Source organism: Alosa pseudoharengus, unplaced genomic scaffold (assembly GCF_046254945.1).
Source record: "Alosa pseudoharengus isolate Yale_2024_CS ecotype anadromous, Long Island Sound unplaced genomic scaffold, YU_APseudo_1.1 YU_APseudo_1.1_scf_24, whole genome shotgun sequence".
Taxonomy (NCBI): domain Eukaryota; kingdom Metazoa; phylum Chordata; class Actinopteri; order Clupeiformes; family Clupeidae; genus Alosa; species Alosa pseudoharengus.
Window position 1 is genome coordinate 18,165,930 of NW_027468689.1, and position 21,641 is coordinate 18,187,570.

The 21,641-nt window shown below is 42.7% G+C and overlaps 1 protein-coding gene across 1 annotated transcript in view; it reads right to left on the reverse strand.

Moving 5' to 3' along the window:
• The window catches only part of slx9 (SLX9 ribosome biogenesis factor), a 31,803-nt gene extending 11,814 nt beyond the window's left edge, over positions 1-19,989 (reverse strand). Inside the window, exons 1-2 of the mRNA XM_076303335.1 lie at positions 19,683-19,989; positions 18,960-19,071 (exon numbers count right to left, since the gene is read on the reverse strand). Coding sequence (XP_076159450.1) covers positions 18,960-19,071; positions 19,683-19,877 — 307 coding nt within the window. The 5' untranslated portion in view covers positions 19,878-19,989. The remainder of the gene's footprint in view (positions 1-18,959; positions 19,072-19,682) is intronic.
• Between the last annotated feature and the right edge of the window lie 1,652 nt (positions 19,990-21,641).

Here is a 21,641-nt window from a genome sequence, read left to right on the forward strand (position 1 = left end):
AATGCACTTAACCTTTTTTGAATTCTTTTATCACTTGTATAAATAAACTTCCCTAGAGCAAGAAACGGGTTGGACGAGCATGGCGCTGACGGAGGAGGGATGGGGCAGCCCAAGGAGAGTGAACGAAGAGAGCGGCACAAAGTGAGAATGGTGAAGGTGTGAAAAACGCGACATGGCAGGTGGTCTTGGAGGTTAGCAAGCTCACAGTCGCTGTCAGACCTCCCAAGTAGTCTTTCTGTCCACAGAGACAGGGGTGTGTGTGTGTGTGTGTGTGTGTGTGTGTGTGTGTGTGTTTGCAAAAAACAGTGTGAGTGTCTGTGTGTGTGTGTGTGTGTGAGACAGAAAAAAAAGCGAGAAAAAGCAAAAAGAAAGAGTGAGAGTGTGAGTATATGTGTGAGAGAGTGTATGTATGTGTGTGTGTGTGTGTGTGTAAGAGAGAGAGAGAGAGAGAGAGAGAGAGAGAGAGACTGTGATACCTCCACTGGGCATGGATGAGTCAGGGCCAGGCGTTCAGACACTTGGATGGATCTCCTCCACACCTTTAGGAATCTCAATGAGAACTAAAATACCGTGGAGGTGTCAACGCTGACTTCCTGGGCCGGTGTCCTCCGGTAACACCGCAGAACCAGGAAACGGCACCATGACGTCTCCTCACAGGAGATGGACTCCTTCTACTCCTTCAGTTTCTATTCTCCAATGCATCTAATGGCCACCTTAAACCAAACAACTTTGACAAGATTTGGGAAAGATTCTTGAAAGATTGTAATCTTTTAACTAATGCTCCCCATTCAAGCTTTACTCAAAAGACTCCAATCTTTCAAGAATCTTTCCCAAATCTTGTCAAAGTTGTTTGTTGTGTAAGAAGGCCATTAGCTGACTGAACCAACAACCCCCAGGCAAAGGCCAACCTGGAGTGGATCTCTCACATTAAAGGGACACCAGGCAAGCCTGATGCTTTTTTTCTACGAAACTCCCCCTCGCTCGGTCTGAAGCTCTTTTCCTATTCTTTGCATCTTCCGTCAAGGGTTTTCGCTGCTTCTTCGCTGCTTCTTCGCCAGCTCAGCCATTATACACACGTTTGCAACAATCGCTAGCGTTTTGTTAGCCTGCCTCTGTGCTGTGGATGCAGGATGTAAACTGATCCTGCTTCGGTCGGCGGGTACAATACACTGAACTTGCAAGCGGGATATTCTTCCTACAGGCAGTAGGGGCGGGCGAGAGAGTCTTCATTCGCCCTGTAATGAGTCGTTTAACCATATACCGACTTACAAAGATGAGTAATTCACATGAAAACGTTGACTGGTGTTCCTTTAAACTGTAAATATACTTACACACAAGCTCAAAATCTTATCTGATTATCTCGAGATGTGTTTAAGGGCTTCATTAACCTTTCATCATACATTCATAATACTAAATTATTTTTTAATGACATTGAATACCCTCTTCATCACTCTCAGCTTCATAGAGTATCAGTGGGTACTTCAATGTCATAGATAACTATTTAATAGTAACATTTATCACTATTGCATAACACTAATGACAAGACCATGATATGCCTATTGTTTATTGTCTACTTTTAACAATGATCACAATATGAATGTGCTGTAATTTAACTGCGACAAAGACACCCTCATCGCTTAAACAATGGTATGAAAATGCTAAAAAAATTAAATCAGCTGATGCATTATGTAGCATAACCACTACATATAAAATATATAATTGCCGTCATTATAGTTATATTATGTATTCTTCCACTTCACATCCCTTCCCTTTCCTCTACACTTCCGCTCCACTTGCCTGACCCTTACTATCCCCCTTCATTCTCCCTCACTGACCATCTCTCTGGACTGATTAGAAATGTCCTTGAGAAAACAATCACAGTTAAACTTGCCTGGGACTGACGCAATCATAAAAAAAGGAGAAACTAAAGGAAACTTTCTGCTGGTTCATTATCGCTCCTCCGTGGCCTTTTACAGCATCCGGTGCTCATTTCACTCTCCAGTGGCCCATCTAAATGTTAGCCTCCACCCAAACCCCCTCCAATACACCTTGGCGATGCAGTAATTGCTACTGTGGCTCAGTGATTCATACAGCAGGGCTGGCTGATTTACTGCCTCTGTTACCGCGTTGTTGCCGTGGCTCGTTCACGTGGCAACTGGAGCTGAGGGGAGTAGAAAAGGGTTGCTATGAAACAAGCGCGCCGTAAAAAGTTACCAAGGGCCACCGCTTCCTGGCGCAGGAAATCAAATCTAACATGATAGGATCACAATATAAGACTGGGAGTGGGTTTGCAGGGCTGACTCCACCAGCTATCCCCCAAATACAGGCAAACGCATTGCGCTTCAGGGTCATTCCGTGTCAAATCACCCAGTGGCTGGCAGGTCACCCTCTCCCAAAAAATCTGAAAAAACTCACAGGTGTTTGTAGACCAAACCTATGCATAAATCTTAAATAGTATATCTGTATCACTAATGGTTCCAAAACTACAGCCCTTTGACGTTTCAAGTCATTTTAAGCATCATGGTGAACAATCCTTTTTGTTCAACTTCCAACATTATTGGCTCTTTTGGTATTTCACACACATTAGTGAAACTATGTGAATAGAAGTACATTTCCCTGTTGAATTTAACAATCCAATCAAATCAGGTGTATCTTGTGTAATTCCCCCTCTGCAAAGCTCTGAAAATGGCTAAATGATAAATTCATAATGTGAAAAAACATCACCACCTTTGAGGGCTTCTCATTCAAAAAGTATGTGACACAAATTCATCAGATTTTTTTCCCACTCATGTATGGATTATAAGGTCATGTCCATGCATTAACTTTGGTTGTTAACATTATCACATTGTCAGAGCATTTTTATTAAATTGGGCTTGATTTTCAAAAAGCCCGTTTTCATCTTCTCATTTCACCACGTGGACAGTTAACAGGATTTTTTTTAATTTTACCATATATCATTCTGTATGTGAGGACCATCTGCCCAAAATGTGGGCTTGTTGCTCAGTTTCTTCATTGAGATAAGATTTTTTACAAATATTGTCTATAAATCCACTGAATTTGTACTTTATCTGCAGTACCACTTTGCACCACATGTGGTGCTCTTTTAATACAATGGAAGTCAATGGAAGAGTAAGAGAGTCACTTGTTTGCTGCACATATCCAATCTAAACACACAGTTTATGGTTCAGATGGTTCAAGTAAAAAAGGGTTTCTAAAATTCAGTGCATTGTCAGATGCATTAAAAATCTATACTAACGATTTATCTTTTTACAAATGCCTCTTGGATCCACGAGTCCTCAAACCTTGTTATGAATACTTGTGATGAAAACACACATGGTCATCTTCATCAAGTGAAATACCTTGATGAACTGAATTTTAGAAACCCATTGTTTCTTGTATATGTTCCTTTATGACATTCATTTTCCAACTTCTTTCCCAGATCACATGGAGACAAAGCACTGATCTCCATCTTGATACTCTTTGTCTATGTATCACAGAGGACTGCATCCCATGCATATGACGATGGATATAGACTTTGCCTAACCAGTTGGCTAGTAATTATTAAAGTACTCACATAGGCACTGATAGGTTAAAGCTGGTGTAGAAAACTCATTACAAAGATGGTAATTAAATCCTCTTGCTGCATGTATGATGACCAGTCAGTCTTATGTGTGTATAATTTACTTGATCAGTTTATTTTCTTTAAATAAGATTTATGTATGAGTAGTATGTTGTTCATGTTGCAATAATTATTTGGACCAATTCAACTATGAACCATAAACTGTGTGTTTAGATTGGATATGTGCAGCAAACAAGTGACTCTCTTACTCTTCCATTGACTTCCATTGTATTAAAAGAGCACCACATGTGGTGCAAAGTGGTACTGCAGATCCAGTACAAATTCAGTGGATTTATAGACAATATTTTAAAAAAATCTTATCTCAATGAAGAAACTCAGCAACAAGCCCACATTTTGGGCAGATGATCCTCACATACAGAATGATATATGGTAAATTTAAAAAAAATCCTGTTAACGTGGTGAAATGAGAAGATGAAAACAGGCTTTTTGAAAATCAGGCCCAATTTTAAAAAAAATGCTCTGAAAATATGAAAATGATAACAACCAAAGTTAATGCATGGACAGGACCTTATAATACATATATGTGTAGGAAAAAAATCTGATGAATTTGTGTCACATACTTTCTGAATGAGAAGCCCTCAAAAGTGATGTCTTTTCACATTATGAATTTATAGCCATTTTCAGAGCTTTGCAGAGGGGAAAGTACACAAGATACGTCTGATCCGATTGGATTTTTTAATTCAACAGGAAAATGTACTTCTATTCACATAGTTTCACTAATGTGTGTGAAATACCAAAAGAGCCAATAATGCTGGAAGTTGAACAAAAAGGATTGTTCACCACAATGCTTAAAATGACTTGAAGTTTCAAAGGGCTGTAGTTTTGCAACGATTAGTTATCCAGATATACTATTTAAGATCTATGCATGGATTTGGTCTACAAACACCTGTGATTTTTTTCAGATTTTTTCGGAGAGGGTCACCTGCCAAATTGTGCTGAAATTGGGTGATTTCATACGGAATGACCCTTCAGATAAGAGAAGTCAGAGATCAAAAACATATTCGGGCAACTTCTTCCACTCACAAGAGCATTTAAACTCACGAGAGCTAAAATGATAGACAATCAGGACATAAGGTCAAAAGGCATTTTTGTTCATTATGGTGTATGTGTAGCCTGACGAGCCAGACCCACATTAAAATGTAGGGTCTGGGCACTCACCGTTCGCAGTGCTCAGTCCGAGGGGCGGGATAATAGGTTGTCTTTCAAATTCCCTCTGCACGCAATAGGACAGCGCTATGAGTCCCATGCGTTTTCCCACCAGCGGAGCTAGTTGGCTAGTTTAAACTTTTGCCAACTTAAAAAAGCTTAACTCGTGTCACGCTGTTCGCCAACAGCAACATCCATCTACTTTGTTTAGCAGGGAATTCAAGCCAAACAGTTGCAACTCTGCCATCAATCATTATGTTAAGCCCGCCTAACGTCCCTATACAGGATTTGATTGGCCTGATAGAAGTTTAATTTTTCCAGCTCACAAGCCAACGGAGACTTGCTAGACTAGCCCCGCTAGGGTGCGTCTAGATTTCTAGGCTAGTGTATGTGTGCACTACAGAAAACAAGATATTTAGGGATATTTAGTCTACTTCCAAGAAATTCAACATGGAAGAGGCATCTTCACCAAATCCAATTTTTAAAAAAATTTAAAAAAATGTGAGGGGGAAAAAAATCATAGACTCAGTATCATTTACAAAAAAGCTACAAAAGCATTTACAAAAACACAAACACACACTCGTATACATACTCATAATCATGCAACACTATGATCAGCGCATGTAGGCTATATAAAGACTGGTGGAGGGTTGCCTGGTGCAGTCAGCCCCTAGGGAATGATGACCAGACTACATCCAAAATAGAGCAAAAAAGAAAGCGTGTGTAAAAGATATTTCTCGCCGATGCACAAGGGAAAGTGAGAGGGTGACAACGGGATGTGTGTTTATCTCGGGATGGTTGGACATAGAAGATAACAAAACACACACACACACACACACACACCACACACACACAGGGTGATAAACACTGGGTAGACTCACTCTACACAATGCTGATTACACTGCTCTTTCAGTCCGGGGGAAAACCCGATAAGTACCGACGCACAGGAATAAACAGCAATGATAAAAGAGGAGAAAATAAAATAGTGATTTATTAAGCTCAAGAAACGGATGTTAGCGTGGGAGAACCACAAAAGAGAGAGAAAATAATAACTTTGATGCTTAACAAGTCCCTCTCTCTCCATCTGCTCTCTATTACTATCTGTGAGATAGAGCATCTCTAACATATCATTTTCTCTCTTTCTATCTTTTCCATGTGGATCTTATTATGCATGAGGAAATCCTATCTCTATGTGTTTAAGGATGCATTAATGTAAAGCTTTGGATACTTCTTCTATAGATGAGTGTTAAACTTCTTTCTCTCTTTCTATCTAAAAGGCAGACAGTCCCTCTCTCTGTTGTGTGGTTGCATCTACGAGCCAGACGCACTCATTCTCATTCCGTCGTTATGGCTCAATCTCGTTGTTCCCTGGTGACTGGGCTCTCTCTCCCTGGCCATCTGCTGCGGGTGCATCCTGGACAGACCGGCCTGTGTCTCTCTCCACCGTGCCCTCCACAGTTGCCCTCCCAAACCCAATGGCCCTTTAACTCATGTCAGACTAGCATCAACACCAATACACAACACACACACAGTAACACGCCCGTCTTAAATGCAGATCCGCAGATACACACACACACACACACACACACACACACACACACACACACACAGTAACACGCCCCTCTTAAATGCAGATCCGCAGATACACACACACACACACACACACACACACACACAGTAACACGCCCCTCTTAAATGCAGATCCGCAGATACACACACACACACACACACAGTAACACGCCCCTCTTAAATGCAGATCCGCAGATGCAGATACACACACACACACACACACACACACACTTCAGTGAAGAGCCCTCCTGTTTAGACAGGTTTCTTCAATATAACCTCATTGCAGTTATTTATCCAGCTTCATGTTTCAACAGGGGCTGAGGGGCAGAGGAGATGGCACATCCAAAGCTGGAGAGTATCTTTGATTCAGGGGTGGAATGGTTGGGGGTGGGGGGTGAGGGTTTAGAAAACCATTAGCAGTGCTAGTCTCCCATCCAGTCCACATAAAAACAAACAGCGCGTTAAGTAAAAACCAACAGGGCAGTTATTTTTAAAAGCCTTGTTTTTCTTTCTTTTCCCCCCGCAGGAATGTTAAATGCCTCTTCTTGTGTTTCGGTCTCTCTTTTTTTGCCACGGAGGGGAAGAGTGTCTGCTTCCTTAAGTCTCGGGAGAGCTGATCGTGGGGAAAAGGGATCAGATTCAGGCCTCTCCTGTGCTTGTGGTGTTCCAGAGAGAAGGAGACAGATGGAGAGAGAGAGAGAGAAAAAAAGAGAGAGAGAGAGAAAAAGAGAGAGAAAGAAAGAAGGAAAGAAAGACAACGAGAAATAGAGAGAGGGGTAACAATAAGAATGAGACTGACTCGATACCGTACTCCCCAAGGTGTCACAGAAGATTCCTTCCTATGGGCCTCGTATTAAAGAAACGTCATGTCGACATGGAGCACAATCTCTCACGCTGTCCGACGCAAGGCGTGCTCTCCCCATCTGGGCCGAGCATGAATAAATCTGAATAAATATGCATAGATGAGGTCTTGAAGAGTGCTGGAACTGTGACTGATGGCTCTAATAATGTGATTTAAGGGTGCCGACGCTGCCTACTCTGTCACTATCAAATCCAGTTAGCGTCTCTGTTCTCCCAGGGTTCCCTTTCACGCTCCGCATTGCACATAACACGCTCAGCAGCACTGACACGCTGCGGAACATGGTCTGTGTTTATTACGAGTTTTACCGTTGACAAATTAGGTTAATGGTTTTTAAAAAAAAGACACAGTAAGCATACACAAGAATCTGACTCGATTACTGTGTGGAATATTATGTTATAATGATTGGAACCAGACTCAGACCATCCTAGGACTCTGGACACAAGATACACAAGAGTAGCCAATAACGTGCCTCCTATCTGGAATATTCAGTCAGATTGGTTGTCCCAGAAAGTAATGAAATGTGTATGCATTTACTGATAACGTGTGATTTCATCCGCTTCCCCCTGCAATAAAGATCTCTCTCTCTCTTTATCTCTCATCTTCACTGGTAAAAATTGTGGATCATAAAAGGACAATCGGGCTTGGACGTGAGGTGGCATGAAATAAGCTCAGATCACTGTTCACAGCATGTCTGTTCTACCCCCCCCCCCCCACCCCTCAAACACACACACACACACACACACACACACACACACACACAGACTAAAAATAGGCCACGCTGCATCCCCCTCCTCTCTCCCTCTTCACTCCCACTGGAGACCCGCCCATCTGCGCTGCGCGGGCCTCCCCGAAAAGATGAATAATAAAATAATAAAAAAACGCAGATCTCTAAAGCTTGGGCGTGGACTGATGGTCAGGTCTTGACTATGCCCGTGCTCCTTGCCTCTTAATCTCACAAGGTCGCCAGAGGTGAACGCATTCAGCTGTAGGCCTTTGATAAATGGCTCCGTGGAGCTCCGCTTTGTTAATATTCACCAGCAGAACTAGGCAGAGGACAAGAGCGCCAGTCAGCGGGTTTGCCCAGCAGAACAGACAAATCACAATCACAGGCTTTTATGAGCGGCTGACACTTACACACATGCTAGGAGATGGAACTCCCCTTATTATTCAGCTAAACCCTACATTACATTAAGATGCCCTGACCTTTAAATGACAGTAAATGCCATTTGTGACATGGTATTATTATTTTTGTTATCAACCACTTCATTTTTGTTAAGAACCCTACATGGAGGACAGAGGACAGATTCCAAAAGAGTACACTTTCTGTGCCGCACAGAATATCTGAGTGTAAAATCCTTCACATACAGTGCACAGCATATGTCTCAGACAGACACTATGCCTTGTTAGATTTCCACTGTATTGAGGCCTTAAATCCTGTTACTTGTAAACCGAAAGCTCTGCACTGGCTGCCTGTCCACTCCATCAGCCCAATCACATGTCTGTCCAGTGGAGCTGCCTGGGAGAGGGGGACAATCAGAGATAACAAACAGGTCATCCACAGCCCACAAATGGACAGCCATTTACTTCAATGAGAGCGGTAGGGTTGAGGCGCTGGGGCCGGTGGACAGGACAGCTGTTGAGCGTGGCAGTGGCTCAATAGCAAATCGATGAGGCCCCAGGGTCAGTATAAAAACTGTTCTCTTTCCCCTGACCCCGTTTGCGTTCGATCTGAGCTGATACGATACAGTATAATACGATACGGGCATATTAACGAACAAAACAAAGCCTCACCACAACCAAACCACACTCTTTCTACTGGTGCTTTAGATGGTAGAACAGGGAAACTAAATATTATTCAAGTGGCGGAAATGTAAAACGATGAATGCTCGTATCTGGAAGAAAAATGTTCTCATTTAAAGGTCCCATTACACCGCTTTTTTTCCACAATTTTAAATAGCTTTTTATTGAGGTCTTAATAAAAACATCTGTGTCATACTTTGGTCAACATACCAAAAGAAGGGAGCACTACAACACTATGTTCAACCCTGTCTGAAGTCAAGTCAAGTCACTTTTATGTATATAAGCTTAACACATTTTTGTATGCACAGAGTGAGAAGAAAAAGAGCCCTGTTCAGAGCACCCTTTCGTGTGCCTGTTCCTTTACAAGCATAACATGTTGCATAATACTTTTGCTTTTTACATTTTGATTATAGGTCTTGAACTTGTGGGATAAAAGCAAACTGAAAAGGTGATATTTTTAGTTATGGGACCTTTAAGCTCTGTTTTATACCCAAAGTAAGCCAAAAGGACACCCAGAGAGCACATACCTCCACCCAGGTTAAATATGTCAATAAAAATGAAAACAATTTATGGAAAAAGAAGAAATTAAGCATTAACTGTCATACTTAAGGGAAACGGGAAAAAGAAAAGTGTTGAACAGAGTGGCATAGTCTAGCTAGCTGAAGAATAAGCAGCTAAAAGCCAAGTGAGAAGCCTGACTTCTCATTAGAACTCACTGGAGGAGAACAGCTCATCTCAGTGAGGAGGAGAGGTTTGAGGGACCTGACGCTGCCGTCCTTAATTAAGACACATAGCCCTCGGCTGCTCCTTCTGCAGGATTAAACATGCGAAACACAAAGGCTTCATTCTGATTACAGCTCCCTACTTCATTCGGCCTTAAAGCAAGCATACCATTTCAAGATGTACCATATAGCGGTACAATAAAAAAAAGTATGATGTATTTAACTGTATTAGTTTGCTATGAGTTTCTCAGACACAGTGCATGCTCACCTCTTTTTAACCACTCACAAGAGGCTTCATCCGAAACCATTCAGCCCACTAACACGGCACCCATTGACTGCTTACTTAATTGGCCCAGACAGAAACCGAGTTCACAGACCAATCCATAGTCCACGACCCCCCCCCCCACCCCCACACACACACACACACATCCTGCCCCCACGATCAAGAGCCAGCAGCTGCTCACCATGGGTCAGGAGTCTCTCTGGAGCTCTTTGGCCAGGCTGTTACACACCTCAACTCGCCCACCCCCAAGCCTTTTCCAATGAAACTCATTCGCCACGACAGTGCAAGTCCCGTCTATTTAATTAGGTCCAGCCAGATACACTGGTCCAGGCTTATTAATAGCCTCATTTTAATTAGCCCTCTCCAACACACTGCCCACTGGCCTTGTTTCCAGCTTTAAATGGACAACATCCACTTTTTTTATTGCATGTCATACTTTATGCCACTCATTGCGACGTTTAATTAAAGACGAATTAATCTGAATTAGACTGTCAAACGAGGGCCACCACTGGACAGAGAAAATTATTGGCAGAGCCTTGCTTGCAGCTTGAGGGACTAATCAAAGATTTAATAGCTGATGCCTCACTTCCAGTATTGCAAATTAAATCATGTCCATTCACCTGATGGTACAAATGTCTGGAGTAAGTCTAAAAGCAGATTGTAGTGCAACAAGGAGATGAAATTGTCAGCAAATGTGTGTGTGTGTGACTGTGTGACTGTGTGTGTGACTGTGTGTGTGACTGTGTGTGCGTGTGTGTGTGTCTACTCATCAATCTATCTCATTCCGTTTCAATCGATGCAACTCTACCCAATTCTATTTTAGGCAAGAATGCTCTATTCTAATTAAACTATTTCAATAATTACCTGTCTATAACCATTACTAATCAAAGGAAAGTAGGCGAAAAAGTGTTCAGTTAATGAAGCACTGGGATGCTACGAATGGCAGAACATTTCCCAAACGCACTGATAGTGGAGACTGCGAGCACAAGGGGGTTGAGGAGTGGAGCGGCATAGCCACCTGAATAATGAGAGCAAAGCCTGCCGGCGGAGGTCATCCGAGCGACCTTTCCAACAACACACACACACACACACACACACTTGTATGGAGGTCAGCCCTCTCCCCTTGGTTAGGCAACAGTGCTGACCTCAGAGCTGACCTGATTATAAAACCAATCACAACAGAAGCAGCATCTACATGGCACAACCAAGTAGCAGCCATTAAAGCAACACTATGCCGTTCCTTTAATGTAAAATATTATTATTATTATTATTATTATTATTACTATTAATAATAATAATACATTTTATTTACATTGCACTTTTCAAGTAATAACAAAAGTGTTTTAAAGAGGGAAAAAAAGTATGATTATACACTGATAATAGAGACATTGGCACGGTTAGAACGCCTGGTGTTCCACTTTGCTTAAGTGGGCAAATGGGTACCCGGTAAAAGTCCACTGAAAACTGACGATAAGGGGCATACCAATTCACTGGTAACTAAAACAATTAAATAGCCAAAACGTTTCGACCACTTCTTTTCTTCATCTGGGCTTTAAAAAAAAAAAATGTTTTTAAAAAAACACTGGCGACAGCTGATTAGTGGTCTGAGTCTTTGCTTGGGAAATCTCCAGTGAGCTACCCTCAGCCAACATCTGATGTGTCCCTGCACTGTAGCTGATGGACACAGGCCGATAAGAATCTCCACCTCAGCCACCGTTATTGTCTATTCCTCATGCTGACACAGAAACACTAGCCTACCTTGCAAATAGGCCCTTTTGGTTTGTGGTGAGGAAAGGAGGAGAGAGGGGGAAATGGAGAAGAATGAAAGAAAAAGTGGGGGGAAAAAAGCTTCTAACCACACGTCCCTAAGCAAGCATCGGGTTCTCGGCGCAGGGGAAACCAATAGCGTCAATTACCAGACGCCTGAGAATTCCATCTCCTTTGCCCTCCTCCTTTTTGTTTCATCCTGCCCCCCCCCCACCCCCCCACCCCCGACACAATCATCCATCCATCCCCTCTTCCTCCAAGCACCCCCCACATCCCCCCGAGCAGGTCTCTCCGTCCGACCGTCACACTCGATACGTGAAGTGGCAGGAAGGGTGTCTTGGGAGCTGACTGACTGGAAGGTTAAGCAGGAGGTTTTTCGAGGGTCACCCCATGACAAAGATACCTCTAATTAAAGACCAGAGAGGCCTAGACATCAATGCAGTAGCCAGAGGCTCAGATCGACCTGCTCTGTTGTCACCTCAGAGGAAAACAGCAATGCTGAAGTAGCTGCTGATGTCTACAGACCAACAACACGCCAGTTTCCACATTCTGGTATACTTGACCTACTCAAGACATTTACCATGTGAATATTATCACAAACACAGTTTTCACAGAAATGGAGTCACCACCTACAAACCAACCATGGTGGTAAATAAAAATAGATGCTTTGGACCGTGACTGGATTGAAGATGGTGGATCAGTTCAGCATCAATGTCTATTCATTCCTCCTGCACACCATGTGGACTACGTGTACAAAAAAAGGAAAACAGCGCCTTGCTCTTCTAAGAAACTTAGGAGCTTTAACACCAGCCAGGACACAATGTCCATGATCTACAAATCACTGACCAAGAGTGTGATGACATTCAACATCCTGTCATGGTATGGAAACCTGAAAACAAATGAACAAACTGGAACCAGAAAGGCTCCAGGCCGGAAAAATCATTGGACACAAACCATCAACTACCAGACTTATTCAAGTCTTAATAAAAAAAGGCAACCCATGATCCCAATCATCCCCTCCACTGTGCTTTCCAGCTGTTGGCATCAGGCCGGAGACTTGCAGTCCCAGTAGCCAAGGAAAAATGGCTACAAGTGGTCCTTCAGCAGGACCATCAGCTGTGACCATCCTTAACAAAGGACTGCCTAAATAGTAGTCCATTGCAGTTAATTGTTAGACACTTTTAGATAGATAGAGATAAATAGATAGATAGATACTTTATTGATCCCCAAGGGGAAATTCAAGGTCTCAGTAGACCACAGACATCACACACAACATGCACTTACAGCAGAAAGAGTAAATATAAGTATACATATAACAAAACTCCACTGTACAATAGAGACAGTAGAAGATAAGAAAAACTTACAAAACTAAATACTAAATATACTATATAAATTAAATTAAAAAATTCCACAGCGTGCTTGAGGATGGTCAAGCATGAGACGCTTGCAGTGACAGGTCCGGGACTGGCCTGTAGTTCTGTGTGCATGGAAAGGTGCTCAAGAAAGTGAGTGTCATGGTGAAGGTGCAAAAAGTAGTCCAAAAAGCGTATTAAATATATCTTTTAACTCCTTTTAGTAGCGAACTGGACTGATCTTATAGTCTACTTTTCTCATATTTATTTATATGTATTTATTCTGTATAATGTCATATATGTTGTGGGTTTTATGCCACTGCTAAAGACAAATTTCCATTTTAAGGGACCGTTCGTTATTTATAAACGGGGTCACCGGAGGAAAATAGGGGAGGGTCATGTCTTTTTATTCTTTGTTGAGGGGAGGGTCACCTAACTTTTTTTGTCTAGGAGGGGGGGGTCACCCATCTTTTGTATTAATGAAAACAGCAAAAAATCAAAGTGGCTTGTTTGATTGTTGATTTCTGTCGCCATATAACGTTCTCTTTCGTTCCATAGCTCTGTCAATATTGAACAATGAAAATAAGGGAGATTTCCCGGGTTTCTCACGCAAAATACGGAAAATGTCAACATCCGTCCCCATTAACGTTGGAAGGGTTGGAGCAACAAAGTAGCCTACTTTATTCACGCCTAACAGCCTATATCCATTTGGTCAACTTTATCCAGGCCTAAACAAGCTAACTTTGGTTTACTTGTAGTTTACCGTGTAGCCTAGCCTAACTTTAAACAGTGTGCATGCTTATAAAGCATATCCTACTTGTGCTTCATTCATCCACACATCCAGCTCCTAACGTTTTGACAAGCATCTCTACCAATTGACCTTGTTCCTGCCCATCTCTAGCTTTGCTGTCTCCATCCTTTCTGTTTTTGTTGTTTGCAAAAAATATATATAGTAGGCCCTATTTATTGGTAACCAGCAACAAGTGCAATTTGTTAATCGCTGTCATTCTCTCTCCTGCCAACAAAAATGTGTTACGTTCCAAGTAGCAGTGCGTAATTCTGCTTCATAAAGCAGAATACAGAATACAAATACATTGGTCATATAAATAGCCAGTTTATGGTCTACAGTGTAGGCTAGAGTTGGTAAGTTATGGTAGGCCAACTTGGAGTGAATATACAGGGGGATTTCTTTGGCTCTTAGCCTGACAGGTGCGCACGTAGGCCTACTGTAGGTTAACATCACTCTGAGTTCGCATTCAAGCAAGCAAAACGATGATTTGAATACATCTGTTTCTCTGGAAGTGCAAGGGGTAACAACAGGACAACACAGAGACAGGCCAGAATGCAGGACTAATGTTATGAGAGTATTACAGTAATATGGGATATTCTACGGGAAAATATTAAAACGGCAAGACAGCGGGGAAAAGTTAAAATGATAGGCCTAAACCCGGAAAAAGTTGGCATGTTAGGTATTTTTCGGTCCATGTGATTATTTGTGAAATTGTGCAAACGGTCTTTTCAAGTCATTTGAGAAGGAAGGAGTGTAGCAAGCTCCCAAATTGACGCTCGTCTGAGAAATTGAGTTTTGGATAATGTTCAGCTTCGGCAGCTTTACAATGACTGAGGAAGCCTAGAGACGAGTCCATAGCAACAACTTCATGTGTTGAATTCGTTATTACCCAGTGTGCTTTGTTGAATGGTCTCAATGTTTTATTGTTTTATTTCATGTGAATACTTACTAGAGGAGTAAATTATTTCAAGTAGGCTAATGCAGTTGCAGGAAGTGTGCATTTAGTTTCCATGCTTATCGTGTTTCCACAACAATGTTAGTGAGTAAATCTACAGAAATGCCACCATCTTGGTGAAGTGTGATGTGTAAGATCAGAAAGCAGAGGGTGAGTTTAGAACGATTGCTTGAGTCGATGTGTTTTCATAGCGCTCCATAGCGCTAGGTATCGACGTTAGGCCGGGGAGGGTCATGTCTTTTTTCAAAAGACTGTTGGAGGGTCCTTGAAAATTTTCTTGCAGGCAGGGGAGGGTCATGCAACTTTTGATTGAAGCACTCAAAATCCCTCCGGTGACCCCATTTATAAATAACGAACGGTCCCTAAGTAAGTCTGATGGACAATAGAATAGTCTAAGTCAGAGGTCTCAAACACCCGGCCCGCGTCCGGCCCAATTCCGGCCCGCGACGTAGGTCAAAATAATAATGTAATCCGGCCCTTGAGACTATTTTTAATTGCGACAAACAACGATACTGGTTAAAATAGACGATAGTTCCAAGTACGGTGACAAATCTCATTTGTACTCTGCTCCACTATGTGCTAGACATCCAGAGCTTCATTCAAACCCAAAATCGCTGCGCAAAGTTTTCAGGAAATACTTGTAGGCTATTACACGCGAGAAACACAAAGACGTGCATTTGTAATGACGCAGAAGCGATGCAGGCCATAGTGTTGCATAAATTGAAGCAGAAATTAAGCAGAAATAGGCCTACACCAAATGTTGAAAAACGTTTACGTGTGATGAAGTCTTAGGTAGGCTATGCTATTCACCTATTCTAAATCTGAAGGAGAATATCCTTTTGGAGATTATGATCGATCGATCGTCTATTGAATGGAGGTGCTGGGTGCTGTCTGCGTGTATACGACGGTGTCCACTAAGCATACCATGCTTATTTCGACCCTCTGCCCAACATAGCTTGGAGGTTGCAGTGGTAATCGTGATGATAGTGTCCGTAATGGACGTGGTACAGACAGCAGGGCTAGTAGGGCTCTAAACTACAAAGTCACCCTAATATGATGCAAACTTCTGATTACCCGCAATAGGAACTGATTTGACCAGAATACTTTATTGTAGGCCTTGTGGTTTAGAAACCATATACATCTTAGGTGTTGGTATACATCTTAGGTGTTTTCCTGTTAATTTGTTATGTGGGTAATATGAAAAAAGGAAAGTAAACCTGCTCAAATATGTTCATCCAGTATTTAGAAAGGTGCATAATTTGAGGTGCTTGCCATCCAGTGGCAAATTAGATGGGTAAATTTACCCCCTTCATAAACTTTTGTTTTACTCAAAGATTTTTACATTTACAGTAGGACTTTATCTCTGACCACTTTCAAGCCATGGCCTTTTGACATTTTGATATAAAAATCCAATGGTGTTGCTTTCTTAACCCTGACGCCTATAGTTTGCCAGGTTTAAAAAAGTTATATTTTTATTTGGTGTGAAACACACACATACCTGTTTTGTTTTATAATTTGTATTAATATTTATTTTATCATTATTTTATTTATAAACTAAGGTTGCTAGCACAGGTGTCTAAAACTAGATAAAAACACTTGCACTTTCTGTTTGCAGTTGTGTGTGGTATTTGAAACAAAGAACATTGCATTTTCAGAAATACTGTAGCCGGCCCTCCAATCAGATGACGTTGGCAGAATTGGCCCCCAGCTCTAGTCTATTGGCCCCCAGCTCTAGTCTAAGCCTATACATGACATTCCTCAACTACACTGCCCTAAAGTATGTTGTTGTATGTATGTTGTAAGTACAACAGGGTGCTGTCGCAAGTGTGACTGAAACATTGACAGGGAAATTGGAGTTAAAAGTGAGTTGCCCGACATGATCTAAAGAATCTCTAAAGAACAAATAAGCCACCTACCATAGGCTCCAGTCCAAACCTATGAGCTACTCCCTTGCTAATCTTTAGTAGAAAAAATAACTAAAAGTTTGGAAAAACAAGAGAAGAAAAACAATAGCAAAACCTCTCTTCTTTTTTAAAGGAGAAAACATGATAATATGAGTAGGTTCAGAGGAGCCCCTCTACCTTGTATGCAAATTCGGAGCAGCAGTTTTATGCTATGTGAATGGACACACAGAATCAGACAGACAGACACACAGGCAGGGTAAATAGAGTCCCTGAGGTTGCCAGATCTGAGCCCAATGCGGGTCAAATCCACCACAGCCCTCCGCAATAGTAGGTCACAATACCCGGCAGTAGAAACCACTACAGTCTGAAACGCCTGTTCGAACTAGCCGAAAGTTTAGAGAAGTGTGCTTCCGGGGTTAACAGGGGCATGATCTCTCGTCAGGGAAAGAAAGAGAGACAATTCTGGAGAGGAAAGCAGTCCATCACTACGGCAACAAGGTAGAAATTATTCTCAAAGGCCAACTCATTTCAATTTCACACAAATAATGAGCAGCCCAGTTACTCTTTCATTGCTAATATTGCTTTCATTAGTTTCATTCAATTTTGTGCTGGAAGATGCCAGCAGTGTCAGTTCATCAAATATAGGAAAGGAGATGCACAGGAGGAGGGAGAAATACACAAACTCATCACAGAGGGAAAATCACAGAGCGAGAGCATACACACTCACTACCCATTCACTTACTCTGTGACCTGTAGGTGACCTGTAGCATCTTCACCCACACACACACACACACACACACACACACACACACACACACACCTAGAGTGAGCACAGTCAAAGCTCTCAAGAACAGGAGCTTGCATATGTGTATGTGTGTGTGTGTGAGCATGCTGAGGGTCATGGATGAGGATGCACACATGAGTGTGTGTGTCTAGTCATACTTAAGTAAGAGAGAGTAAAAAAGCCTGCAAGTGTGCTAGTGAGAGCGAAAGTGGGAGGGAGAGAGAGAGAGAGAGCGAAAGAGGAAGAGAGAGAGAGAAGGGGAGAGAGAGAGAGAGAAAAGGAGAGAGAGGGCAAATAGGAGGGGCAATACAGGAGAGAAAGGCACATTAAGTCATTTAGCTGACACTTTTATCCAAAGCGACTTACAAAAAGGGAAACAACTAAGGTATTTGACTACTGGCATAAAAGTAGTGCAGCAATAAGTAATACTCGCATAGAATCGCATAGAAAGAGACAGAGATGGGCTGCTGCAGCAGCAGCAGACGAGTGCTATTTTAGTCAGACAGTAGCCGCGGGAGAGAGCAAGTCAGAAGTATTAAGCAACTCAAGAGTGCCGACCAGCGAGTCAGAGTGGGCGAGAACGCTAGTGTGGTCCTCCCACACGTCTATGATGAGCTCTCGCACGTCTTTACACGGGAACTGTCCCCTCCGAGCGTGACAATAACACACACAGTACAAATACTAAAAGACAGCATGACAAAAAATCACAGCGTTTAGAGAGCAGTTAGACCACCCTCGCTGCAGCACCTTGGGAAGAAAGGGTGAGTGTGCACCACGATGATGTACCTGACAGGTGTAAAGGAGGGAGGGGAAGGGAGTGTCTACTGACAAGGCAAAAGCAGTACTGCACACGCACACACAGACACACACAAGGAAACCACAGTACAATAAGTGAGGCTGTAAATGCTGATGATGTTGGATCCTGCTTTTCATGCATAAGCTATATATATATACACAATGCTGTGACTAAAAATAGCTCAGGTCTTTAATACTCACTGTAGTTGCCTCCTATGCAAGAAGATAAAAAAATGTAGGCCACTTAATGCTACAGACTTTGCTGAATACATACATTGTACACTGTAGAGCTGGGGGGTAATACTCAAGAGAATGTTTTCAGGTCTGGTACTGAATGAATTTCCAATGCCAATACTCAGCTCTTAAACCAAACAGGGGTAAACATTGTCCTGGTAAACACTGACATCTAGTGGGGAGCTAATATTATCACGTCAGAGCAAGGTAGACCAACTATGAAAACTCAATGGGATGGCGGGTGATGTTCTCCTCCTTAGTCCTTAAAAAACTAATTGAGATAGAGTGTGTGTGTGTGTGTGTGTGTGTGTGTGTGTGTGTGTGTCATCACAGAGGATGAAGTACCAGATACACACCTGTCTGGATAGCAGATGCTGTGGACTTAGAGGGCTCATCATACTTCAAAGTCTGTACAAGAGCCTCAGGTGTGATTTTTGTTCCAGCAAATATGCCAGCTGGAAATGAACTCTGCAGAGAATGAGAGAACGACCTGTCATCATCAATGTGTAACTAGGGTGTTGTTTGTTGATAAATCTGCTACTTATTTTCACAATCGATAGTTACTCGATCAGAAAAAAAATGTCAGAAAGTGGTGAAAATGTCGATCGGTATTTAAGGATATGTTCTCACATGCCTTTTTGTCCAAATATAGTCTGTAAAGCAGAACATATTCCAGGTTAAGACGCTGCAATCATAATGATGGGCGTTTAATTTAATAGTTCACAACGCATAATGGATTAACGTTAACTGATTGCAGTCCTACCATCACGGTACTGGTAGCCCAATATGTGATTAGACTGAGTAGCTGAGAAAAGCAGCTACTTCGATGTATCCGTATTTACATTACATTTAGCAGACACTTCTTGACCAAAGTGACTTGTCAGCTATATTACAAGGGATCACGGTGCCCGGAGCAACTTGGGGTTAAGGGCCCAACGGTGGAAGCTGGGAATTGAACCGACAACTTTCAGGCTACTGCACGCTAGCCCAGCTCCTTAACCACTACACTACCACCGCCCCATATTTGAACTGAAATCTGAACTGAGATGAGCATTCTCGGATATCCCAACGCAACCTACCTTTAAAGATAGTTCTTTGTAATTGTCGCTCTTGTTTGTTATCTGGTTTAAATCAAATCCCTTGCTTATTCCAGGCAACACAAGTCCCTTTACTTCAGCAGGTAAAGGTGGTTTCTCGAGACCACTTTGAGAGTGGTCAACCTTGACAGCATCCTGGTGAAGCTTCTGTCGGATTCGCTTTATTTTCCCAACCATTTTGTTTTAACAGGTATTTAAGGGAGACCACAATAATACTTTATACACGTGTGAAACGTTACAGAGTCAGTTGTGTCTTATCCAGCATGTCTGTCTCCAGCGTGGTCGTGGTTTGTTGTCACACGGGGTGGTGTTACTTGATTTGATGCGCGGTTGAAATCGGCTCAGTTAGTTCAGTTCCGTTTTTAAAAGTCACGTTTTGTCCCAATTAACGGCACCGTATTTATTGTTTAATTTAATAATGCTGAGATACATAATTTTCATGTGAATAGAAATGTATAAGAATCTACGTGAAAACCGATTGGTCTACTTCCTATTGTTTCCTCATGCAGAAAGATTTAGCAGACCAGCACCAAAATAAATAATCAGTACAGTGTGCTGCCACCTGCTGACAAGAGTGGCATGACACCCTGTTCATTTGGATAAAGAAACGCAAGCAGGCAGATGCCGAAATGGCTGTACTGCACCGTTCCTATACTGTAGCCTACTGATCTTGACAGAAAAGTAGAAAGTCGCACACAGTACATAAACAAAATGCAGTTCCCCGGATGGTGTAATACACAAGCAAACATCTCAAGCAGATATTCCAACACACAGAAAGCTATGGCATTTCGGAAACCGATCTTGTTTTGTTAGATAGATAGATAGATAGGTAGATACTTTATTGATCCCCAGGGGAAATTCAAGGTCTCAGTAGCATACAGACAACACACACACATTCACTAACAGCAGAAAAAGTAATTAAAAGTATACAATATTGTAGCGTCGGTGGATGTACATGTTTAACGTGGAATGAGTGTCTCCCAGAATGCAGTGCGAGTGAATGCTAGAATGTGTAATGTCGATTATAATAGTTGTAGTTACGTTTAGCATGTTGTGTATTTGTTAGCGTGTTAGTCTCTTTGGTTGTACCTCATGTGCTTATCCTCGTGGTGATGTGTGTAGTAAACCCTTATTGTGTGTAGCATGTGCGGCTGAGACTACCCCTGTGTTGCCCTATGTAGTTGGCTGTGTCCATATGAGTCTTCCTGTTCCAATAAATGGCCGTCCTGGCCAAAGGTGAATCTTGTCTGAGGGTGAGATCGCTACATTGGTGTCAGAAGTGGGATGGGGCGCGAAGATCTACGCCAGATCAAGACGGAGAAGAAGGCCGAAGACCAGACCAGCAAGATGGCGGCGGACCTCAGCAGATGTTCCAATGGTCCTTTTAAGGACTAGCCAGCTCGCCGAGCTCGCCACTTCGGAGGATGGAGGACCTGACGGCCCGGCGCGGGACCTGTGCAGGCGACCAGCGGGACCAGCCCTGCACAGCCGACGAGAGCTGCCAGCGCTGGAGGAAGCGGCCCCGGCTGAGGAGTTCCCGGCTCGACGCCGATGTCGATGCTGCCGTCATCCGAGGATCTCATCCATAGAGAGCGCGAACTCTCTGACGACCTTGGAACACGACCACAGCGGCCGGATTTACACCGCCAGCTATGGAAGAACTTCCAGAGCGTCAGCTGCCGGTCGAGAGTGTGATGGAGTCATAGCTGCTAGTTCGGGAGCTTGCGGTGCTCCAGCTAGTGACCAAGAGGGTAACGTCGACCTGTAGAGCCTTGGGAGCTATCGTTTTGTGTACTGTTTGAGATTTTAAGTGCGCACGTTCCGGTTGACGCAAGTCTGCGCAAAGTTTTTCATGTTTTGTGTGTGAGTTTCTGTGTGTCCCGAGCCTGCTGAGAGGGTCGGGGTCTCCATTTCCCGCCACAGTGGAGCATCGTTGTGCTC